Source organism: Brachypodium distachyon, chromosome 2 (assembly GCF_000005505.3).
Source record: "Brachypodium distachyon strain Bd21 chromosome 2, Brachypodium_distachyon_v3.0, whole genome shotgun sequence".
Taxonomy (NCBI): domain Eukaryota; kingdom Viridiplantae; phylum Streptophyta; class Magnoliopsida; order Poales; family Poaceae; genus Brachypodium; species Brachypodium distachyon.
In genome coordinates this window covers 50,154,620-50,179,823 of record NC_016132.3, presented here as the reverse complement: position 1 = coordinate 50,179,823, position 25,204 = coordinate 50,154,620, and the positions used below count along the sequence as shown (strand labels likewise).

At 45.3% G+C, this 25,204-nt stretch overlaps 4 protein-coding genes across 7 annotated transcripts; 3 read left to right on the top strand and 1 right to left on the bottom strand.

Annotated features, from left to right (window-relative positions):
• The first annotated feature begins 1,650 nt into the window (after positions 1 to 1,650).
• On the top strand, positions 1,651 to 10,145 carry LOC100826444 (protein tesmin/TSO1-like CXC 5). Of its 4 annotated transcripts, none has more exons than XM_010234061.3 (8): positions 1,651 to 2,338; positions 2,826 to 2,930; positions 3,910 to 4,087; positions 5,743 to 6,099; positions 7,724 to 7,809; positions 7,915 to 8,009; positions 9,214 to 9,612; positions 9,719 to 10,145. In XM_010234061.3, exons 1-8 carry the CDS (start codon positions 1,941 to 1,943, stop codon positions 9,898 to 9,900), a joined length of 1,800 nt encoding a protein of 599 aa, XP_010232363.1. In that variant the 5' UTR covers positions 1,651 to 1,940; the 3' UTR covers positions 9,901 to 10,145. The 4 variants fall into 4 exon arrangements, with proteins under 4 accessions (XP_010232363.1, XP_010232361.1, XP_010232364.1 ...); XM_010234059.3 differs by having other exon boundaries at positions 1,652 to 2,338; positions 7,712 to 7,809; XM_010234062.3 differs by having other exon boundaries at positions 1,653 to 2,338; positions 9,217 to 9,612.
• Positions 10,146 to 10,691: 546 nt separating this feature from the next.
• LOC100826133 (protein CURVATURE THYLAKOID 1C, chloroplastic) lies at positions 10,692 to 12,567 on the bottom strand. Its single transcript, XM_003569818.4, has 6 exons — positions 12,307 to 12,567; positions 12,132 to 12,223; positions 11,613 to 11,699; positions 11,419 to 11,481; positions 11,267 to 11,304; positions 10,692 to 10,972 (listed from the first exon to the last, which is right to left on the bottom strand). Exons 1-6 carry the CDS (start codon positions 12,416 to 12,418, stop codon positions 10,918 to 10,920), a joined length of 447 nt encoding a protein of 148 aa, XP_003569866.1. The 5' UTR covers positions 12,419 to 12,567; the 3' UTR covers positions 10,692 to 10,917.
• Positions 12,568 to 12,843: 276 nt separating this feature from the next.
• LOC100825513 (probable protein ABIL5) lies at positions 12,844 to 15,566 on the top strand. Its single transcript, XM_003569816.4, has 8 exons — positions 12,844 to 13,364; positions 13,448 to 13,530; positions 13,639 to 13,786; positions 14,142 to 14,241; positions 14,339 to 14,369; positions 14,473 to 14,564; positions 14,974 to 15,050; positions 15,262 to 15,566. The coding sequence occupies exons 1-8, from the start codon at positions 13,218 to 13,220 to the stop codon at positions 15,358 to 15,360; spliced, it is 777 nt and encodes a 258-aa protein (XP_003569864.1). The 5' UTR covers positions 12,844 to 13,217; the 3' UTR covers positions 15,361 to 15,566.
• A 465-nt stretch (positions 15,567 to 16,031) lies between these two features.
• Positions 16,032 to 24,434, top strand: LOC100829793 (homeobox-leucine zipper protein ROC9). Its single transcript, XM_024458248.1, is given in 11 exon segments — positions 16,032 to 16,267; positions 16,415 to 16,656; positions 21,447 to 21,564; positions 21,736 to 21,945; positions 22,045 to 22,092; positions 22,095 to 22,442; positions 22,535 to 22,645; positions 22,732 to 23,125; positions 23,223 to 23,488; positions 23,582 to 23,668; positions 23,776 to 24,434. Coding segments are annotated over 11 exon segments (2,286 nt in total). The 5' UTR covers positions 16,032 to 16,204; the 3' UTR covers positions 24,175 to 24,434.
• Positions 24,435 to 25,204: the final 770 nt, after the last annotated feature.

Sequence of the window (25,204 nt, the reverse complement as noted above, 5' to 3'; positions counted from 1 at the left end):
AGATAAATGATAGTCACTTTATGGGACGGATGGAGTAGTAGAGATGCAAAGAGGCAACCATTTTATAACATCCTTAACTACTAATAATAGAGATCTAAAGAGGCAATCCTTGAAGCCCACATAATAAGTACATGTAATATTAATTTATGTTAGTTAAAAAAAACTACTCCCTACGATCGAAATTACTTGTCAAAATATTACATGTATCTAGACGCTTTTTACACATAGATACATCCGTATTTAGACAAATTTGAGACAAGTAATACCGGCCGGAGGGAGTATTGATTTTATAGGAAGTTTGACCAATTATTAGGAAAAACTAGCAACATTTAATGCTCGAATCAAGATCACTAGATCTTTCATGAAGCATATTTTCATAATGTATTCATTGAAATAGTAGATGTTAATATTTTTATGATAAAGTTTAGAAAGTTTGACCGTCAACCAAATTTACACGACCTATATTTTGAAACGGAAGGAGTATTTCTGCAACTAACACGGCCCTAATGGTGGTGCCTACTATCCAAAAACAAATACATATTCAAACATCACCTAGATAATTGGATGTGTTTTCCTTCCGCGCTCCCCTCGAAATAATACCCCTCCGTCCAATATTAAATGACGATATATTACATGTATCTAAATGCTTTTTGTGTATAGATACATCCATATTTGGTCAAATTTGAGTCACTTAACATGAAACCGAGGGAGTACCGCAATCTACCATGAGCAAGAGTGTCAGGTTCTACACTCCCACTCAATTTTCACAAACCAGCAACAACATTTATATGCTAACCCCGCCACGTGGATTGAATTTAATAATAAAATGTTTTAAATTTTAGGGTATGACCTGCATTATGTTATTTAAAAAACAAAGAAGTACGCTCACTTTGTATCTTGTATATTTTGTTTCGTGGATTATGCACTTAAATTGAATACTCGGAAAAGTTGTGACACTTGATATATACATGACTATTTTTCTTAGACCGCGCGTCCTAAAGGAAAATGACCAGGGCCCATTTTCTACTCGAGCAAGTTTAGAACGAGAAATCCATGAACCAAATTTGGCGATCCTCTGCACGGACTCAACAGTAGCCTCCACTGAACCCGATGGAATACACACCAGGTATTCAGTGTGTGTAATACATGATGTACATAGCGGCAATATACCTCTGCCAACTGACATGTGGGACATGCACTTGTCTGACTCGCTGTGTCATAGAGCGAAACCGGCGCACGACGCGTCCAAACTTTTCCCCAAGATAACACACAAGTCCAGAAAACGACAATATAGACCACATCAAAAGATGGAGGACTCCACCGCCGCGCAAGGCACCGATATCCACCCACGTCACTCCACCCCCTGACTGCGCAGGCCCACAGGAAACTCCGCGCAACGACCCACACGTCAGGCGCATCGGAGGCGGCGCACGACGCGTGTGCGGAGAGCTGAACCCCGTCGAATCCAACGGCGAGAGGCCCAACAACCTCGCGCCTATGAATTCGAGCCGCAGGATGCGCGTCCGCGGCGCCGCGACCGTCGGATTCTGACCCGCCACCGGGATCCGGCCGTCGAATATGAATTTGATTTCGAAAGCAAAGAGGGGGAGAGAAAGAGAAAGGGCTGCAAAGACGGGGGAAGGGGAGAGAGAGAAGGAAAAGGGCGGAGGGAGCAGCAGCAAGGCAAGAGGGAAAATCCTCTAATCCCCTCAACCCTCCCAAAATCCGCCATTCGCCGCCGCCCCCCGCAGAAACGCGGCGCCGGCGGCGCGCGCGCGCGGCAATCCCGGCTCCCCCGCTCCTGCCGCGGGGCCTCCGCCTCCTGATCCGGAGCAGTCGGCTGCGATCTCGCCGCGCATCTTCGCGGCCGCGGCGGATTGGGCGGTGTTTCGAGTAGTGGCGGGGAGGCGTTTTGATCTGTGAGCTCCCGGGTTGAGTAGATGGCGGGGAAGGAACAGGGCGGCGGCGGGGCCGGACAGCCGCCGCGAGCGCCAATCCCCGCGGTGTCGACGCAGCCGCCAATTAAGAAGCTGGTGAGGCAGCTCGACTTCACCTCGGCGGCGTTCGCCGGGAACCCCGCGATGGCGGCGGCCGCGGCCGCCGTTACTAGGACGATGCAGATAAGGACGGTGCCGGTCGGTTACCCTCAGCCGCACCAGCTGAGGGCTGGGGTACCGATGGGGGTGCCGCAGCAGCTGCAGCCGCGAGGGCTGCCGGTGATGCGGCCGCATCAGGTGGTGCATGTGCCTCTGCCGCGGCCGGCGATGGCGGTACCTGTGCCACAGGCTCGGCCTGGCCAGGCGCAGCCGGTGTCTCGGCCACCGGTCGCTATTCCCTTGTGAGTGACCCCCTTTCTAAGGTTTATGTCTAGCGTTAAGTTTTGAATTTTTGCTTCATGGTTTCGTACTATTTGTGCTCTGCTATATCGGGAGTAGTGAGGAGCATGGTAGGCTTTTGGTTGTGGATAGATGAGTTTGATTTCCCTTGATTTGCATTGTCGAGCGTCATGTTTTTTAGCTTGTAAACTTGGAGTTTCCGAGTTTGATTTCCTTGAGCGAAGATACCTGTTTGTGTTTGATGGATTTTTTGCTTTTTTTTAGACGAAAGGCATTTCTGCCCGGCTTTAAATTAGTCAAGCATAACAAGGATCAGATTACTGGGGATACCAGTTCACTGTTAATTTGCTTTTTGACTGGCATTTATAGTTAATTCTAGTAGCATATATCCTAATGGGTAGTCACAGTTTTAATTGATAAAAAATCAAAAAAGTTCCCTTGCAATATTCCATCATGCTGTTCTTATGCTTTGAGTTTCCGTGCTTCTAGGAGGCCAGAGTCACCAAAACCACGCCCACGACTATATGATGGGAAAGATGGCACCCCTACAAAGAAGAAGTGCTGCAATTGTCGTCACTCCAAATGTTTGAAGTTGTAAGTCAGATTTTAGGTGTCTTATCTTGAGAACATTGCAATAATCTGTTTGTTGTGAATAAATACATGTTTTTTTCTCTTACAAATGTTAGATATCCATCACATACTTCTCTAGAAGTGATCAAATATGTGGAATTTTCTCCTGAATGACTCTTTTCTGGATAGTGTCGGATCCAGTAAGGTTTATGTGATTCTTTAAAAATACAAGGGAATACACACAGTGGAAATTATCTTGAGTTTTTTTTTTCATGCATAAAAATCTTACAATAGACATGCATGGTTTTTGGACCTTCCTTTTTGAAAAAGGTTGATGACAATAGCATTTTGCTGTGAAACTTGACAAATAACAATTGTGATGACACCACATATTTGATCTTCTGATGTGGTTAGTATTAGACTTGTAGCCAGTGAAATAGTAATGCCTTTACTTTAAAGGAGCTGACATGGCAACTATCAAGCTAATTATGAAGCATTTATCTTTGGAGTTGGAATCACTTATGCTTTAGTGTTGGCTTTACCATTTTAAGTTTCTCGTTGGATCCAATGGGAGCTATCAAGCTAGAGACTGGTCCAAATGGGGGTTTGTGTTTGATACTTTGATGTAATGTGTTGAAAATGAAACCGTACTTTTGTGTGTTGTTTTTCTGTTATATTAGAAGCATGTACATGTAGGTTAGATGAATAATGATAGTAAAGAATAATTGAGAGTATCCTCCTAACATTCATATCCTAAATCCGGTAAGGACAAAAAAACATTCATATCCTAAAATTTATGCTTCTACCTACATACATCTTCTCAAGTCTGTATAGTTTGTTGTTGTATGGATCTTCACATAGAAAATTTCTAGAAGTATGAAAGGATATGCTTTGATAGCTCAGTACCTTTTTATTTTCATTTTTTGGTCATCATTTCAGTTTTAAGTCTTTGTGCACTGACATTTGATGCTTCGATCTGCGTTCTTATGGTTTCTATGCTTAGGTACTGCGAATGTTTTGCTTCTGGTGTTTATTGTGATGGATGCAACTGCACCAATTGTTTTAATAATGTTGAGAATGAGGCTGCTAGGCGTGAAGCTATAGATGCTACACTGGAGCGCAATCCAGATGCGTTCAGACCTAAGATTGGGAGTAGTCCACATGCAAATCGGAATAATATGGTATGTTTTGAGATCCATGTCTCTTATTTAAATAGTTAGTTGCACTTGCTAAAAGGACTTTAATAATTCATGCATGTTGCTTCTAGAGTATTAAATTAAATGGCCTATTTTAAGAATTTCTTGCTAATGGTAGGGGTGCATTTTTTCTAAAAGAGGGGTCATACTGAAACATCACACTAACTGATGGGAAATATTGAAAAGGCTTGGAAATTTACACAAGTTCCCTTAAAAATAAATTGATTACCATATGCAAAACAAGAAATCTACAGCTTAAAAAACTTCAACAGCCTCAAACACTTCATTTACATGTTCAGGTTTCAGGATGCTGCACCTTCCCATATTATAAGCCTTAGTTTTGGTAAAAAAAATTGTACACATGCATTTCCCTGCTTGCCTATTTGGATCTTGCAAAAGATTCAAAAGTTAGCAACTGTGAGTTTGAATCCTCAAACATCCCATCGTCGCAATTGATTAAAATGGAAACATATCTGGTCCTTGAGGTTCTAGTGTCTTGTCTTAAGGATTAATTGGTGTCCACTGGCACATACGTTGTTTCAGTAAAAAATAATTGGCACTAGACCTGTAAACTGCCACAGCTTTTTAGAAAATGGAATGGAAGCTTTATTACCACTGGCCTCCACTGGCTTCTGCATCCAGGAGTATTACATCGCAACAACTTGAGAGCAAATGACCTCATCAAAAAGTATGGCAGGCCACACATTGAACCAACTTACAAACTAAGTAACCTAGAGCTAGCATGCACCCAAATCAGGACATAGAACCCCCTGGTGATCCACTCTAGTCGCTTGGCGCCAAAGTCAATCGGTTCCTTGTGCTGCACCTTCTGTAACAACGCCCATGATCGCAGCCAATTTGTACATTACAAGATTGCACTTTCTTTCTCTCCAGTCCCCTCCCCCCCCCCCCCGCAACCAAGGACCAGAAAAGAGGTGCTGGATAGACTCATGTTCAAAGCAGAAAACTTAATGACTGTTTAATCGACTTGTCCTTCGTCAGAATAACCCCTCAGCAAAGAAAAACCAAAGAACCCAGAAAACTTAATGACTGTTTAATTCTACATTACAAGATTGCATTTTCAGTGGAAGCTTTAGATGCCAAAGTCATTTCGATCTAATGAGGACCCGTGTGTCCATAAACGCTGAATACATCGACTTAACGGAGAAGATCCCTGAGGGTATGAGGCTCCATCGAAAGAAATTTTGCTCGGTCAATAAATGGACTGTAGAATCAACAATTTGGTATCATGACTCATGATGGTGACTGCCACAGTATTGATAGGTATTTTGCCAAACATTTAATGTAAGAAAGTAGGTTGAAGGTCTAATATCCGCAACTGAAATGTTTGCCACCTACTTTCACCAATGGGAAAGTACCGCCAGTTTCCCTCCACTTACAATTTGTATTATGGTTTAGCACTGAAACAAGAATTATAATTTTCAGAGAATGACACATGCATATTTTGCCTTCTTTATGACAGAAGCTTTTTTTTAATAAAGCAAAAATGTTATTCTGTGTCCTTAAATATTTTCTGTACAAAAAAGAGCTGTCTTCATTATATCATCTCATCTAGGCCATGTTATCTGATTTGTGCTTCAGTGATATGTGTAATTAATTTTAGTCCTTGAAATTTCCAGGATGTAGCTGGTGATCTCCCTTTAGTAGGGAAGCATAATAAAGGGTGCCACTGCAAGAAGTCAGGATGCCTCAAGAAATACTGCGAATGCTTCCAAGCTAATATATTATGCTCTGAAAACTGCAAGTGTATGGATTGCAAGAATTTCGAAGGGAGTGAAGAAAGAAAACATCTTTACCTCGGGGATCCCAAAAATCTCGTTCACATGCATCAAGTAACAAATGCAGCAGTAAATGGTGCTATTGGAGCAACATCATTGTTGTCTCCTTCCACATCAAGGAAGAGAAAGCAGATTGATCCTTTGCTTGACCATCCGACCAAGGAACATGTAGTTCACAAGAATGGTCAATTATCTCAGGTAATGACCATTTTTATGATTTAAGCATGATATGCGGGTTTTTTCCTGATTTCTCTATCTTTATTTATAGAAAAATGGAAGCTTTATTACCCCTGGCCTCTGCATCCAGGATGCATATAGCCTAAAGTTACATTATCTAAAAAAGGACAAACAAATGACCCCATCCACAAGTGTGACACGCCACACCAACAACCGGTCTATAGACTAAGAGCCTAGAGCTAGCACGCTACCCAAACCGACACATAAATTGTTTTTAATGTTTACATAGGAGGTAGAACAAAGCGATTTGTTCCATCACTAGGGAGGTCTATGTTTTGCGGTGCATACCATGAAGTGACTTGATCATAATTCAGGCTTGTGCACTTGGGAGCTAATTATTGACTTGTCACCATATGATGGGAAAAGCTTACTGTTTCATACAACCAATGCCCCAACCAGAATGATATGCAAGCTACATTACCTTTGTTGTTGACATCCTGTGCTCTGCTACCAAAGGAAATCAATCTCACTCTTGTGTCTCCATTGATCACCTCCCCAATTTTATGCACTTACATATCTGTTGGAAGTATAAGAATTTTACTAGCCGAACATCTGTGCTTTGCTACTGGCAAAAAATCCTATCACCTCAGCTTGTCATGTTGTCATCGTCTGGCTCAGCCTGCTCCACTCCCAGCTGAGCTCTTGGTGTGTGGCGCCCAATTTGGCTGTGGTGTTGGGCCCTATGTTCGTTAGAGCTTTACCAGAATGAAAGAATGACATAGTGCCGCTCTTTTGGTGTTGGGGGAGATGATTTAGCTGTGGTTTGATCATGACATAGTCCCCATATGATGTGATGTGCCAAAAAACAGTGTCATGGCTTTCACGTAGACAATACCATGCTCCATGACAGCAAAGCCATGGTGTAAAACGAGATAGTGGGTTAAGCAAGCGGTATTGAAACTTTGGGGAAGTAAGTTGAACCAAAAGATAAATCAAGGGGTTATATGAACAACTGATACCTGAGGAGAGTAATAAGGAATCCCCCCCCCCCCCCCCCCCCCGCGCGTAATTTCAGCCAGCGAGGTATGCTGGCAGCCCAGCAGAGTTCGATCCTCGAAAGTCGCACTTCGGTGCGTCACTTTGTAAAATTATATATCTATATAATGTCGGACTGCAATCTCTTACAGTTTAAATTCAAAAAAAGAAAAAAATTGAAGATGAAGATTGGCAGAAGGTGCAGATTGAATGACATAATTGCATATCTGACTTCACGCCACCAACATATATTTTTTATTACTCCCTCCGACCCATATTACTTGTCGATATATTACATGTATCTAGACGCTTTTTAAACATGATACATTCATATTTGGGCAAATTTGAGACAAGTAATATGGGTCGGAGGGAGTAGTAACTTTCCATGATGTAGAAGTGTTAGCTCATATTCTGCCCACATGATTATTATACAATTTGCAAAGGTTTTATACTATCATTTCTCCTGGAGTTGTAAATTCGTGAAGATCCTATTTCTTAATAAAACCTGACTAACCAGAGAGACAATCAAAGGCTACTTGTAGAAACAGTTATTATGATATTCTCAGATGGTTGTTGTATATATTTATGCTTTAATCAGGCTATTTATCAGAAGAATGCAGTGGCACCTGATGGTTCACTTCCGATAAGCCAGTCTGCACATCATAATATGATGGAGCCATTTAAAGTCACCTACAGGTAACCGTCAATTCTATGGATTTCTACTTAAAATATGACTATGATTTCCATTAGAAGACCAGCCTCTCTGTTTTGTACTGATGGATTCCTGTCATCCCACTGTAGGCCTCTTTTAGCGGATATTATCCAGCCAGGCGATATAAGGGAGCTATGTAAGCTTTTGGTGACAGTACCGCGAGAGGCTGCGAAGGCATATGCTGGTATTGCTCTTGGAATCATGCTGATTTTCTGATTTTCCAGTTTTATTAGTTTGTTTCAGCAAATATTCCTGGTGATCCTGCATTATGCATGACTTATGTTTGTGATAGATAATCAATCAAGTCCCATAGATCAGGCACTCTTCAGATCAAATTTTACCGTTCTGGATTGCATGATTGCATTCAACTGCAAGCGTTCATTTTCTTGCCCTTTTTAAGAGCTATGTAAGCTTTTGGTGACAATACCAGGAGAGGCTGCTAAGGCATATGCTGGTATTGCTCTTGGCATCATGCTGATTTTTGTTTCTTTTCCAGTTTTGTTAATTTGTTTCAGCAAATATTCCTGGGGATCCTGCATTGTGCATTTACATTTGTGATAGATAATCAATCAATTCCCTATTTCCCATAGACCAGGGACTCATTGGATCAAATTTTACTGTCCAAGGTTCCATGATTGCATTCAACTGCAAGTGTTGCTTTTCTTGCCTTTTCCCCCTAATAAATAGAAACCCCAGTGTTCATTTTCTTGCCTCTTGGAACATCATACATACTAGCACAATACCCGTGTGTTGCACTGGACTAAAAATTCTACATATTTAAAAAGAGTGGTGTATTCTTATCTATCAATACTCGCATATCTTAGATCATATAATCCATATTTGTTCAAAGATTTTTCATGCCAAATCAACAAGTGACGCAGTCCGAAGGTGACAAACCACCGCCACCAATCAAATCTTTTATAGGAGTGAAGATAAAGATATGCAGCTACCATGTACTTGATTCAGTGCTTCTTATCTCTAGTATATACTACTCCCTCCGTCTCATATTAAGTGACTCAAATTTGCCCAAATATGGATGCATCTATGCCTAAAAAGCGTCTAGATACATGTAATAGAAAGCCACTTAATATTGGACGGAGGGAGTATACTAGTTATCTAATTTGCTAACACTACACAATGTGGTCAGGATCACTGTCTTTTTCCTTTAAAGTCTTGCTATACATAATTTTCATTTATGAGTTGATTGTCTCTATAATGACATTTGGTATTTTGCAAATTAACACCAAGTCTTTTGCAGAAATTCTACAGTTATCCTCGGTTTGCTGCTTTTTAGTAATTCTACAGTTATTTCGCAAATTTAAGATGGCCATACTTATATGTAGCACAAATTTGACATTAATACTGTCTCATTGGACATCTTAAAAAAGCAGGACGGAAAGTTCAGGAAGAGAAGGTGGCAGAGAAGGGAGATTCCCTAGCATCGACAAACCATGATAGAGAAGAAAAAGATAAAGATCAAAGTCATAAAAAAACATCAACTGATGATCGTTCAAGTGGTGGATCTCATATGGGCAAAGCGTCCGTAGATGATTCCAGACCTGATTGCACTGATGACAAGAAATCCTGTAGACCAATGTCTCCTGGAACACTAGCATTGATGTGTGATGAACCAGATACAATGTTTGCAGCTTCTCAAAATGCTATTGCTGAGCCAACAATAGGTGTCAATCAGAACCGGTCCGAACTTTATGCAGAGCAAGAAAGGTGTGTGTTGACAGAATTCCGTGATTGCCTCCGTAAGCTTGTGCAATATGGTATAATGAAAGGTACATGAGATATTCCTACCCATCATGCTGATTCATAATAATTGGACTTCTTTTGTTTCTTTTGAAAACTTGGATATGTTTGACCCTGATTATTTTCACCCTGCAGAGGAAAAGTACAGAATGGCAATCAGACCTGAACCAACTGGCCATCCTGGGCAGGTAAATAGTGTTCAACGAAGACCATATTCAAAAGTAGATGTACCTGTTGTAAAGACATTTCCTCAAAGTTCCAGCAGACATCTTGTTGCTGGAAACCCTGGGAGTGTTAATTTAGACAAAAGAAACTGAAGCCTGAGAACAACTCGGTGTCTAAGGTTTGTATTTGGGGTACAAATTTGATCGAGAATCATGTTTGTGCCCTCCTAACCTGTTGATTGGTGGCATGTATCAGTCTCGGTGATTAATTTAGGTTAAAGAAATTCCATTTTATTTTCATTGGTCAGAATAAGTGTAATGTTGGGTAGCTAGTCTAGTCACAAAATGACTTTAACCTTGTTTTGTTATGTACGTTTTTAGTTCCTTTATGTTTAGTACTTCCTGCTGAAGTTTCTCCAATCGCCATACTAATAGGCTTAAGCGAGATTGCTCCTCCCAAAATCGCCGTCTTAAGAGCAATTAGTTCTTACAGTAGTTCTGATCTTGCCTTCTAATTTATTTTTCGCACCGTTGTAGAAATAAAATAAAGTAAAATCTAATGCTAAAATATACGGAGTACTACAAACTGGTGCCTTCTCCATTTACCGTTCGTTGTCATGTCAAATGTATCGTTGACAATGAACGCATGTACACTGGAATGCTAAAGGACGCCGCGGGCACGCAACTGTTTGCGATGACATGGTTTTGAGGCAACGAAGGGAGTATAACTTTCAAATGATATATTCGATTTGTGTGAGGAAGTTTTGTCTTGGTAAGATCTTTGAAATTAGGTTCCATATTGGTATGTTTCGACAAATTTTTTTTTCTTAAAAGTTACTTCCTTCGTTTCATAATTCTTGTCGAAATAATACCAGTTCCAGTATTTTTGTTGTGTGAGGATTTTTGTGTGTACTTAGCAAATTAAACTTTTGCACGCATACAACTTCACAGTGTCTAGCTAATTGCTTCTCATGGAAAATTATTCGCACGTAACAACCAACACGCACGCTATAAGAATCAGGAACGCTAAATGTTCGTAATGTTCCAGCAGGAGAATTCTTGATACTCCGTATTATTCTAACCTGTACAGGAAACATGTATTACATGATCTAGAGTTGAAAATGGTAACTCAGCCACTCAGGTTGCATGTATTCCATCTTCTCGGCAAAGTTACTGCCCCAGGACTCGAGATGCAGCGCTTTTGATGTTGTTCAGAAACTCTTCCCTGCAAGGTACAAGAGACTCTTGAGCTATAGTGATGGTGCATAAAATTTCCCCCGACAAATGGAAATGTGATGCAAGTCCTGGAAATATATCATAAAAATTCCCACAACAAATGCCATAAAACAAAATGGTAACCAGCTACCTATCCCTATCGTGAATGATTCAAATTAGATGATATTTCAAGACTGAATTCTGATGAAACGTCTGTCAACTTTCTAAACACTATTATGTCAAACAGATAAATATACTTTCTCTGGAGTTTTGGGAGAAATGGCATTGAACAAGTGAGGTTTACCTGTCTGATCTGAAGAGGAGGTTATTGTAGATGAACCACTGAAAATATTGGCATGAGTCACATAGTGAGGGTGGTGACTTGTAGTAATGCAAAGATAATAACTTTGTTTTAATAGGATAAATTTACAGTGGAAGTTCTGGGCCAAAACTCACCCATGCAACTGATATTCCGATTAATTCGAAGAAAATAGGGAGAACAGGGAGCTTGTCGATGACCTGAAGTTGAAATAAATATATTAATCAGATTTTAATTACCTTATTTGTTCGTGTGCAAAAAAAAAGACAATCTTCTATTAGTGATTAGATTAGTACATTGCATATTTGAAGACATGGTATCTGGAATTTACCTCGATAACCATCATGGAAGCCCATAGTGCAGCAATTGCTGCAAAACCTATGCCGGCTAGAGCAAAGATGTCTTCAGCAGTGTTGAACTGTTTCAGTTCCCAGTGTGATTAGTTTCCTTCAATGATATAAAGGAGCCTTGCTAGAATTACAATCCAAAATAGTTATTGATTCTTATATCTTCCCTCCAACATAAAAACAGCAAAAGTACTTTCCTCGAGAAAATAAAATAAAATGGCCAAGAGCTAGGCTATTGAAGTAGTATGTTTAGGATCCTTTCTTCCTGACCGACTTGGTCTTTCAGTTGAACTGGTTACCTAAGTGATACTCCCCCGTCCCAACTTTCTATTACGTGTATCTATATTCTTTTTAGACATAGGTACATCTGTATTTGGACAAATTTGAGTCACTTAATATGTGACGGAGGGAGTAGTACATTCAATCTCTGGAAACAAGCCGCAATCATATCTCAAAACAAAATCTTGGTTTGTCTATATTGCAGCAATGGATAAAAGACTCACCGAACTCTTGACATATTTTACTATGCTCCCGGAGGAGGTTCCTGGACTGTCTTGCGCTGCTTTGACAACAACACCGCGACTTCTCATCCTACCTGCGAGGGAACGCATTTCGCAGTAGTACACAATAAGCTACCACGGCGCGCGTCAAAAGGAATCGTGGAGATAAACAAATTACCTGAAACCGTGGGGCTTTGCAGCCTCGGGAAATTCTCGGGGACGCTCTTCCTGCCGCCGCACGGAGCGAGGGCTGCAAGCTGGGCAACGGAGAGGGCGCATGATGCCATCATGGCTATGTTTCCCCGCCTTGGAATTCTTTGCACGACTGGGTTGAACCGGAGGCGAAAATGCGTGGAGGAAGAAGGGAAAGTACAGTTTAGCGTTCAGCTGCCGCAGGGGATGTGAGCAGAAGCTCCCTAGTCCACTAACACTCCATCAGATGGCAGTTTTGCAGATTGCCCCCATTTTCCTTTTGTGGGGCCACACCCACGTAGAAATTGTGAAGAAAACATGTATGGTATACTAGCTTTTTTTTTGAGCGGGTTTATCGTATACTAGCTGGAATGCCCGGAGCATGAGTATAAAACGGGCAGACAAATTGAACGACCAAACAAATTAACACCAAATAGTCCGACGACGACGCAGCCTAGCCGTAGACTCGAAGCAAAACTTTTATCGAAGCACTACACGGAGGGGAAAAAAAAAACTCTCTCCGAAAGGAACGCCACAAGAACCCGAGACGGTACGCTTTGCCCGTGACGACGAGCGCAGCAGCACAAGCTAGCGCCGTCCATCCCCTCCAAGCTTGCGCCCCATGCCTCTCTGACGGCCCACGCACCCGAAGCGGCCGTGTTCACGAGACCTTCTGGCGCGCCTTGTCTCGTTGCGCAAAGCCTGCTACTTTTTTCCCCACGAAGCGTCTTTCGCGCAATCGCACGCCTCTGTACATGCCATTTTCCAGTAGACGACCAGTACTCGTCTCGTCGTCATCACCGTTCTCAGAGCTCTGCCCAGTGCCTAGTGCTCACATCCCCGCGGGTCCTGCGCGCTCCCGTTTCCGTCCTTCTTGGCGTGGAGAGAGCGAGGGAGATGGAGGTGGGAGCCTGCGAGGCGGGGCGGCAGCAGGGACCGCCTTCTTCCGGCGCGCCGACGAGCCCCGCGGCGCCGTTCGGCAGGTCGTCGTCGCGTCTCGCCGCGGCGGGCGGCGCAACCCAGAGCTTCGACGGCGCGCTCAGAGTAATCGAGCGGTTCTTTCGGACTTTCGGTACTTTCGCAATAATGTCGCGTTCTTGCCTCTGACCTTAATTCTTGGATTGCAGGAGCTCAAGGACCTGCAGTTCCAGCTGCACCGTGCGGCAGACTGCTGCGAGGAGGCGTTCCTCACCACCGAGAAGAAGAAGCTGTGAGTGCAAATGCAGAGGCCTTCATTATCCGTTTCCGCCCCCCTGCTTATCTTTCTTTTCCTCGCGTGGAACTGATGGCTGCGCATGGTGTGGTGTGTACTGTGTAGAGTCCTGGATAGTACGAAGAGTTACATCTGCGATGCGGTTGTGGCAGTGATTGATCACCTGGGCACTGTTTCGTCCAAGCTTGAGCACCAGCTGCAGGAGAAGACTGACATCACGCAAACAGAGCAAAAGATCAACTTCCTGAAGCAGGTTGGTATTCTCTCTGAACCAATATCTGTTAATTCTCTATAGCATGATGAGAGCCGGTGTATTTAACTACCAGGAGTACTAGTTTGGATAGAGCCATCTATGATCAGGATCAAGTAGTAGTCTAGGCTTGAGAGAGGACACACACTGTTTTCAGATGACTTGGGTGCTCCTTGGCTTGGAGATTTCTTCTCTGTTCCAATTTTAGTGAGTTACTAGTATGAATATCCACCTCATGTTCTCTCATGCTGATTGACTTTGAATATTCAGTGAAACCGGTGAGTGGCGATGAACATTCATCAAACTAAACCTTACTAGTATACTGACTGAATTTTGTATGATCTCTTCATGGTACCAGAGACTTCTGACATGCGAACGGTACGCAATTTCTCTCGAGCTATTGGCTGTACGTGGGGACACTGGTGGAGTACAATATCATCGCCGCTACCTCTCGCGATGTATAGTTTCCGAACTTTATTTGATTCTATATGATGAACATGCAAAATGCTCGAGCTCTGTTATGGTCTACTAACTAGTCCTATCTTTTCACTATAGCTACTGAAAGAACCAAGGAGGAAAACTCAAGGTTAATTCATACTACTTGTTACTTCAATTCTGTCACTTTGTTTGTATCTATGGTTTGCAATTTGCATCACTTCATGACATTATCTGCATTTTTTTTCACACAGCAACGGCGGTCCAGAACCTTTCAAAATCATTAGCACAATAGTGCCTGGAGCTCCACGTACTCTGAAGCCATATGATGTTGAATCAACCATCGGTAATTTAGTATTTTGGTCATTCTTATATGATAATCATTGGTGAATAAAATTTTTTGAGGTAAAAAGTACTGGAGAACTCCTCGTTAATAATTATACTTCGCCACTGTAAAGCTGTCTGTAAAGAAATGCTATGGTGAAGAGGATAATGGCGTATTTTTTGCACTGCCAAAATACTGTTTCTTTTTGCGGATTGCCAAAATACTCTAATATGCATGGAAATGAACCCAACTGATAAAAGCATCAACAGACCAGCCTATTCTGCTGATCAAAATTTCTCTTCTTATGTACTCCCTCCGATCCAAAATTCTTGTCGTTGTTTCAGTTCAAATTTGAACTAAAACAGTAGCAAGTTGTTCCCGCTTATTTTAAGCTTACTCAGATTTACTGTTTCTGTGATGTTCTTAATAGGGAGGGGATGTACCATGGCAGGCGCAAACGTTGAAAGCGCAACAGCAGTAAGGAGTTCATTTTCCTTTCGGGCAGAGGTATATATATTGACTCTCACTTCAACAGCAGTAGGTAATATTTTGTGATCCAGAGACTACAGTCAGACACTAATCCACACAAACAAATCAACACCACATTGCTAAGTATGTAAGATATTCAGAATGCACGAATGAATAACATTACCAACAATGCTTTCTTTCCCTCCCTTGTTTTACGTCAGTGCGTAAGAACCCTCTGACTTTTATGCAGGATCTTCAGATTTCTCCAGATGATCACAAAAAGAAGAAGAAAGCCAGTCATGCAGGTAGCAACATCTTGTCATTTATCAAGAGAAGTAGGCGAGCATGATATATATGAGTCGAAAGCGCCACTGGTTATATACAGTAGTACTGCCAGAAATGCAACGGAGATTTAGCTATCGATCGCCAACTCAACCTCGAGGTTTCGCCTGGTCCAGTGTTCTGTAAACTGATGGTGTATGTACGTTTGATTTCTGAACTTGTGTAGACGCAATTGCATTCGGTAAATCAACATTCAGGGCCGATCGAGCTGAACACCGATCCCTGAAGTATCTGCGGTAGTTGGCAGGAAATTAGTTTTTTCGTGTCCACGCAGTTGCAAGATACTAGTACTACTACGTATACTAAATACGGCAGGGGGACAGTTTCAGACGTTCAGAAGACAGCAGTTTGTGTCGGTGGGACTAGCTAGCTAGCATGGAGAGATCTTCAGTTGGCTAGCTAACTATCCGGGCATGTCCAAAAACACGACGCCGGCCAAGCAGTAGGCTCCCGCCGCAAGCTTTACCACTTCAATAACGAGTCCGCAATCCGCATCAGCTTACTCGCGCATTCATTTAAGAGTAAGCACCGCCCCATCTTACATGCACGCCCCTTCGCGCATAACTACCATTCAATCTCATAGCTAACTCCTCTGGAAAACAATCTCATAGCTAACTGCCTGTCTGCCATACCAACCTGATCCCAGCTGATATAAACGCCGCGCAGCAGTTAGTTGTGTGCTGTATCGTGGTTCTCTCACGCGCGTAATTCCTTTGTTCCCTTCCTCCTTATGCCGCCCGATCGGCGCCCTTCGGCCCCTTCCCCACAAATTAAAGCTAAGATCGACCGGTTTGTCCGGCCACGTAGCTTCTTTGCTCTCAACTTCAGGGAGATCGATCAATAGTAGTACTATGGGGAGCAGCCGGCCGCGCACCAAGGACTTCTTTGCAGCTCCGGCGCTCTCCCTCTCGCTTGTCCGTCAGAGAACCTATCCTCTCTAGCTTGCAGATAACATGCATCATGGATACATTAGATCATGAGTTAATTGTAAAAACAAGCTATGTTTAGCAAATGACCGAGTTTTTTGTTTTTCGATCATGTTGGTACATGTACGTACGCAGGCAGGTGCGTTTGGCAGGAATGCACCGGCGGCGACTAGTGGGGAGGAAGTTGAAGAAGGCGACGAGTGGGATGGTGGGATCAGAGGCGAGGAGGTAGAGATCAGCAGCGAGAACACGGGGCCGGGCAGCCCGTCCGGCGATGGCGACGGAGAAGAAGGCCACGGCGATGGGGGTAACAAGAAGAAAAGGAGCAGGAAGAGCTACCACAGGCACACCGCTGAACAAGTTAGGGTCATGGAAGCGTAAGTTTTCCTTAACCCAGCACAGATGATCATTGCCTTTAGTCCTTGGAGAACTCATGCTCAATGCGATCTCCTCAGTAGTCAGTACATGCATCGATCGCTGCGCTTGTGATCGATGTGGGATATGCGCATGAGAATTTCTGTCCGGTGTGTGTGCTTAACGTCTTATAGGGCCGGGTCCTTTTCTTTTCTCGGAGGAAAACCTTATAGGGCCAGGTCTGGATAGGTGTGAAACAGCTGGTGCCTGATAAAAGGCCCACGGCCACGCAGAGCCTAGCCTAGAAAGAGATCACGTAAGGAAACCATGTGAGATTCCTAAAAAATAAAAAATGGAAACCATTTGTAGTTACATACGGTGTGCTAAAAAAAACTACTCCTCACTACAATTTGAAATTAGTTTTCTTTAATTCATCATGATTTATGACGTCAACTACGGTCGGTCTGGATACGGCGTTACACTCGCTAAGCCACATACATATTTTGCCCATATCTAACAAAGTTTTTTTTTAAATCACCTAAAAGACTCGACCGATTCAGTTCTCCTCTTCGTTCTTTTACCTAGTGTGCAACGTCACCCATCGCCTATGCCTTTGTAATTCAGGCATCGGCCGACGCTTTCACTGTCGCTCGGCCAGTCCCGCCTCCACTCGTTGTGGGCTACCTCCGCATGTGTGCGCAGTGGCGGAGCTAGCCGACAATTGGAGCCTGGGCAAGATATCTTTCTAAACTGAAATTTTCCATGCTAATATAATCATCTTGCTTCTTTTAGTTAAGTAAGGTTCAATTAGGAGAGCCTGGGCAATTGCCCGGGGTGGCCGGGCACTGGCTCCGCCCATGTGTGTGCGGAATTTTTTGTGGATTGAATTCCGACAATGTGTGCGGAAATGGACGTTGATTGAACTCCGACGAGTGCTCGCTAGTGATGTCTTCAAGTTTTGGGTCACCATGTGTCTTCAAACAACTCGATCATATTTCTGTTGTCAGATTGTCGGTTTCAATGGCGATTGCCGATGGTTTCGGTGGCTGGTCTGGCCTTTTTATTAATTGCTTCGATTGTTGTCCCTGTGCGCACTGCTGGTCTGGCCTTTTTTATCGTGTCCTTCCTATTGATTGGTTTTAAACCGATGCGAAGTCAAGATAGGTTTCTATGAATTCAATTTCCATACCTCCTTACCGATCAGATTGGTTTGCTTCCATCACACTTGAATTGGATTGTTTTTATAATGTTATGATAAATTTGGACCCTGCGTTAGTTTCTCCAAGTGGATCGTCTAATTTGAATTTTTTAAGAAATAAAATAACTAGCGTTGAATAGGTTTGCGAGAGATTTAACGATTTTGTGTTCGTTTGCACGAAGAGGCGGTAGTTAGCATAAAAAGACAACCTCGTGACCTTTCCTCATTAACTATGCGTCACCTAGTCAAAAGTATCGAGAAAAGCTTTAACCTTAAGGACATCTCCAAGTAAAGCCCCCAATTTTTCCCCATTTGTCCACTTTTGTCCATATGTGGGTTCATGATCAAATTATAATCCAATGAGAACCCTTATTTGTCCAAAGTGATACACAACCCACATTTCTTCCCAAATTTGAGAAGAGTATTGGGATTTCCTATTCGCGCAAAACTTTTTCAAACATTGTCCACTTGTTTTCTTGGTCCACATGTCAAAGACTCACGAAAACATAAATGGGAGAGGCTTTTTTATAATAAATGAGGAGGACAAATAAAGGTTACCCTTGAGATGCACTTAACGAGTAACGCGTAGAAGAGTGGGTTGATCAACGCGGTTGGAGAGAAAAAAGGTTGTGACGAAGGATATAGGAGAAGCTGGTATCTACTCGTGCTTTCTAGCCGCCCCATTTATTGACGTTGACTCGGTGTCCGGGTCTGCACTTGTGCCCCCAATCTTGTGGGTAAATTAAGACAGAACATCAAGCTAATCGAGGCTATAAGCAAAAGTTGAAGCGATCCTGTTCGTCCTCAACCACAACCCACCAGTAGGAGCAGCTAGCATTAGCATTAGCATGGCTGGGCGGCTCGCTGCAGTGTTGGAGGAGAGCACCGATGACCTTGACCACTCCACGCGTGCTGCCTACTCGCCGCCGTGCAACTTCTACCGCGATTTGATCCGGGGCGTCGCCGTCACGGGAGGTCTGATCAGGTCCTCGGCCCTCTTTCCCAGCCCGGCAGCACCGGCTCCAGCTATTCCAGCCACTCCGGTGCTTCTTCTTCCTACCCGTCCAGCAATTCCGGTTTCTCCTCTGGTTCCGCGCATGCCGGCGCTGCGGGCGCCAGGGCCCTCTGCGATCTGGAGCTCAGGGCGATTGCTCGCCGGATGGTCGTCGACGGGTACACGCAGTGCATGGTCCAAGCATTCCACGACGCGCCTGACGATGCCCTGGAGAGGTGGTTCTTAGAGCTCGACGTGGATTGGGTTCTCCGAATCCACGAGGAGCAGCTCCAAGGGTTGCCGCTCCAAGGCTTGGTTGAGAGTTGGATCCGAGCTTTTGCTGTCATCCTTCTCAGCATGCGAGAGCTGCACCTCGCGAACGTCGATGAGCCGACGCCGGCGAGCGCACGATTTGCCAAAGCGAGCATCGCCAAGATGCTCGGCTTCGTCGACGCCATCGTTCCTGCTGCTCCGTCTCCGTCTCCGGGGCCGGGGGAGAAGCTGTGGGCCGTGCTGAACATGTATGTCTGTGTCTCGGATGCCCCATCGTTCAAGTGGTCACGCAGGCCGATCCCTCAAGAAACCCAGAGCATAATCGACGATATAAATGGCTCGTTGTCAACAGAAGAAAACAGGTTGAACGCAGCCATATTCAGCACGACGGAGGAGGTTAGGGCCCTGATGGAGGAGGACTCGTGGGCCATCGAGATCCCACGAGGAGGAGGTGAGGTCCACAGAAACACCCGGTCCTTGTGGATTTCATCGTGCTGATCAGGAGCGCTGTGCTGAACTACCACTTTGAAAATCTCCGCGCCCTGATACAAGACACGGTCGATTTCTTGGAGGGTCTGCTCTGTAGAAAATCGGAAATGTGCTCGGATCCAGGCTTGAGGTACCTGTTCCTGCTGAATAATTCCTGCTTCGTGACGCAGCAGCTGGAGCCATCGGAGCTTCTGGCATGGGTCCGAATAAACCATTGGGAACTTCCATCGGCAAGCAAAAGGTACATAGATTGCTATTTCGAAGTTTCTTGGGCGCATGTGCTGTCCTGCATATCAGAACCGAATCCTGGACCGCTGCTACGTCGCTGGAACAACGGCTCGTCACTCGCTAAATTCGAGTCCGCATTTCATCAAACCTACCGGCTTCAGAGGTTCTGGAAGGTCCCAAGCCCTGAGCTCAGGCGCATGCTGCGCAGAACCATCACTGACAGAGTTATTTCAGGTTACCGCGAGTACTTGGAGGAGCATCCGGAGCTAGAGAAACGCATCATCTTCGGAAAAAGCACCCCCGATGACTTGGAGGAACTGTTGGGTGGGCTATTCGAAGGGTGAAACTGCTTGAGTGAGCCACATGGCCAGGAACCCATCGGTCGAATATATGTGGGTCGCCAACAAATAAGAGGCCGGACTTCATGATCCATCATTATATTTTTCTTCTTCTTCGTTCTGCTTTGAAAGGAAAGTCGACGTATTCAGGATTCTTTTCTTTCGGAAGAGGTCGTATTCTGGATTTTGATTTCAACTTAGTTAAACGCCACCTACTTTATCAACTGACATCCGCCGTGTATGGATGGGGCATGAGATTCGGGGATTTCTAACCCTGTGTGAGAAGGTTTTCTTCTTTCAAACGATATCGGGAGGTTTGTTCCCCCGCAGGCCTATTTTTTATCAAGTGGCATCTTTACTTCTTGAGTTCAGATCACATTTCTTCCTCTATTTCCCATCATCCTAATTAGACGGGTGACCCGCACATTTGCATGACTAGACTTATTATAGATTTTATGGAATTTTCTTTGACGATTAACCCATCACGACCGACGATCGACATAATTTAGCCTATACATGATAACATGTTGGTTTTTCCCTCTTGTTTTAATAACCATGATTTCTTTTGTGGGTAAACTTGATTAAGAGCAACCAAGTGCTTGTCGTCAGATCAACCCCTGCTCGCTTCGTGGTGCGATGCTGGCCGACATGACGTGTTTTAGTTGAGAATAATGTTTTTCTTTCTTATTTTCTCACAGTTTTGGCAGCAATTGTATTTGATTCTAGCTCTCTAAAACTTCTGGTCCTCTTTCTAACATGGCAATCACTGATTCATGACTATATGTATGTGTGATTCTATCTGAACATGTTTATTTCTGTCTTCAAATATGAGCCAGGCCTATATATCTTGTTTATCATTTCTATTTTTCTATCTTTAGATCTAAATCATTATAATCTGGACATACAATGATTAATGGTGAAGATTATTTAGTCTATGTAGACGACATGGTGACTTCATGTCCTTTCGCTTTAATAATTATATATAAACAATATACTTGTCTGATACTCCCTCCGTCCCATATTGAGTGCCGAAATATTACGTATATCTAGACGTATTTTAGCATATATAGATGCGTCCATTTTTAGACAAATTTGAGTCACTTAATATAGGACTGAGGGAGATATTAGTGTAAATTTTTTGTATACATTTTAAATCTTTGACTTATAACAAAGTTGGAACATCATATATTTAAAAACAGAGGTAGCATGTGCTTAATGCAAAGTACTGAGAATCACCAGCCTTCTCTTTCCATATTATTTTTTGGCTGCTGAGATGTTTTTCGGTGCTGTCAGGGTGTTCAAAGAGTCGCCACATCCAGATGAAAAGCAGCGACAGCAACTCAGCGAGCAGCTAGGCTTGTCTCCACGCCAAGTCAAGTTCTGGTTTCAGAACCGACGAACTCAAATCAAGGTTAATCACCAGTCACCACTCACCACGCATGCATGCATGTGGCACTCCGAGCCTCCGATCACACTTTTTTTGCTTCTCAATAATTACTAGGACCGTCCAACAATAGTAGTTTGATCTCACAGATGAACCCGAAGAACGAATAATAGAAACTCACGCCTGAAATCTGTACAGGCGATTCAAGAGCGGCACGAGAACTCTCTGCTCAAGTCCGAGCTGGAGAATGTCCAGAAGGAGAACCGCGCCATGAGGGAGCTCGCCAGGAGACCATCACGATGTGCAAACTGCGGCGTCGAAGCAGCCTCGAGCGACGACGTCGACCCCGCCGCGGCGGCCAGGCAAGAAGAGCAGCTGCAGCTCGAGAACGCCAGACTCAAAGCCGAGGTTAATTTGCGCCCCCTAACCGTCTGCTTCTTCAGTCTTGGGTGCCGATCTGCTGCTATTTGCAGACACTGATCGCTGCTGAAGTGGAACACGTTTCAGATAGAGAAGCTGCGAGCGACGCTGGAAAAGCCGTCTCTACCGACGGAGTCGCTTCCCCGGCCTTCTCCGCGGGCACCGTACTACTGCAGACGAACAGCCGGAACCCGGTGGAAGATTACGGCGGCGGCTTAACGGGCCACGACAAGCAGAGCATCTTGGAGCTGGCCGGCCGTGCGCTGGAAGAGCTGACGACGATGTGTTCCAGCGGGGAGCCTCTGTGGGTGCGGAGCCTCGAGACGGGGCGAGACATTCTGAACTACGACGAGTACCTGCGGTTGTTCGGGCGTGACGATGATGGCTCCGGCGATCAGCGAGCCGGGTGGTCGGTTGAGGCGTCACGGGAAAGCGGGGTTGTTTACATTGACGCGACGCAGCTCGTGCATGCTTTCATGGATGTGGTGCGTACCACTCATATCTCCCGAATCTCTTTACGCTCTGTTCTTTCTCGGACATTCATGTATGCAACACGTCTTTGAAATTTTATGTGCAGAACCAATGGAAAGAGCTATTCCTTCCCATGATCGCGAAGGCATCGACGCTGGACGTGATCCGTACGGGCGAGAACGACGACGACGACGGTCCAGACGGCGTCGTGCAATTGGTAGGCCTGACGATCTGTTCGTAGTTTTCTCTGCTTCTGCTCTGGTCGATAAATCATGCGGCGGCTAATTTGGTTGCTTGCTTCAGATGTTCGCAGAGGTCCAGATGCTGACACCGATGGTTCCCACAAGGGAGCTCTACTTCGCCCGCTACTGCAAGAAGCTGGCCGCCGAGAAATGGGCCACCGTGGACGTGTCCTTTGACAAGGCAGACGCCGGTGGCATGGACCCATCGCCGCCGGCCAGGTGCTGGAAGAATCCCTCGGGATGCATCATCGAAGAGCAGACAAACGGGCATTCCAGGGTGACCTGGGTGGAGCACACCAGACGCCCCGAGTCCGCCGGGGCGCCGTCGATGTACAGGGCAGTCACGGCGAGCGGCCTGGCGTTCGGGGCCAGGCGCTGGCTGGCCACGCTGCAGCTCCAGTGCGAGAGGATGGTCTTCTCTGTGGCGACCAACGTCCCGACGAGGGACTCCAACGGTAGATTATTAAAGCTTCAGTGCACGCTGCACCGTACGATTTGCTGGCCATCTTGACTTTGGTTACGGAAGGAATTCTGTGCATTGTGCTTGTGCAGGGGTCTCCACGCTGGCAGGCCGGAGGAGCGTGCTGAAGCTGGCGCACCGGATGACCGCGAGCCTCTGCCGCAGCATCGGCGGGTCGCGTGGCCTGGCGTGGAGCAGGGTGACGAGAGCCGGCGCTGGGGACATCCGGGTGACGTCCCGGAGGAGTGCCGGCGGCGAGCCGCAGGGGCTGATCGTCTGCGCCGTGCTGTCCACGTGGCTCCCGGTCAGTCCCACGGCTCTCCTGGATTTCGTAAGGGACGAATCACGGCGGCCAGAGGTAAGAACAAAACTTTGTCATGCATGCATGCACAGCTCTGTTCAGGATTCGCGTCGCTCTAACTGATCCCCGTCAAATTTGCTACTGCTGCAGTGGGATGCCACGCTGTCTGGAGGAACTGTTCAGCGTCGCGTGAACCTGGCCAAGGGAAAGGACCGTGGCAACTGCGTCACCGCCTACGTAAGTTCCACCGGCAATTCACACGTACGAAACTCAGACCTTTCACGGCACAAACGTTAATTCCGGTGGAGTCAGACATTTCTACTGCTGCTTTCTCTGGATGTCAGGCGGCCTCATCGTCAGCAGGCGCCCAACACGGCGGCAAGTGGATCGTGCAGGACAGCAGCTGCACCAGCTCGTGCGAGGCGATCGTCGCGTACGCGCCGGTGGACGCGGCCGTCCTGCAGCCGGTCATCAGCGGGCACGACTCCAGCGGCGTGGCCGTCCTGCCGTGCGGCTTCGCCGTCGTGCCGGACGGGCTGGAGTATTCCAGGCCCGCGGTGATCACGTCGTCGTCGAGGAAGGGAGACGTGGCGGCGGGGTCGCTGGTCACCGTGGCCTTCCAGGTCCTGGCCAGCTCGTCGCTGACGGCCACGCTCTCGCCGGATTCGGCGGAGACCGTGATCGGCCTGGTCTCCTGCACGCTGCGCGACATCAAGAAGGCATTGGGGTGCGAAGACCGCTAACAGTTCGTGCTCCGTACTATACAAGAATTTCTGAAGCCCATTCAAGTAATTAATGAAAATGTTTTTACATGGTACTAGCATGGTGGCCCGCGCGAAATGCACGGGTTAGACCTAATAATCGTTGTTGTATTGTTTTTAGCTGACGACTGTTTCTTTTTTATACCTCTTTTGATTGTTTGTCATACTGGTATACTCCTCTGGTTGGGTTTATAAGCCTGCACGGGATTTTATGCAGAACTTTAGCGAAACATTACTTGATAGTATCGTTGTACTCGTATTAGAAAGCTCTATCAATAGTATAATGTTTATATACCAACATTTTTTTTTATAATTGTTCGTCAAAGTTTGGCACAAAATTCAATGTAGGCCTTATAAATCTGGATGGAGGAAGTATAATTTACTGATATTGGATTTTGTCCGATACGTATCTAATGCGTCCTATTTTTAATTCTAAAACCAAAGGCGTGAGATTTGTATACCCAAGAGATTCCACAGCGTGTCAAAAGCCAAATTTGCCACAGAGGTCCAACTTGGCATTGATGCTAAATTTTAATTTTCCTACAGTGCTGATGATGCCAAACTTGCACGTAGAAGAGACCCACAAAAGAGCGAATAAATTACTTATTTCCCTTATCTCTTCTTCTTCTCCAACCTCACTTTCCCATAAAATTCTCAGACCCCACTGCACCACCTCCGCTCGCGCCCCTGCACCTCCTCCGCTCCTCCGCCGCGCGCCCTCTGCCCTGTCTCCGCACCTCCTGCGCATGCCCCGCACCGCCTCTGCCAGCACCCTACGCCGTGCTCGCCCAACAGCGCCTCCGCCCCGGACGCGCACCTTTACACTGCCTCCCCTTATGCCCAGCGCCACCGTGGAGGCTCTAAGGGATATAGTTACATACCTAAATTGTGAAATCCCTCCTGTGAGCCTCTCTTTCCCCAAATCCCCTAGGCGGCCAGGCCATCGCCGCTGCCGCAGTATGTACTCTTACCCTTGACTGTCACTCCGTTACTGCTCTGCTTGGCGCTTCCC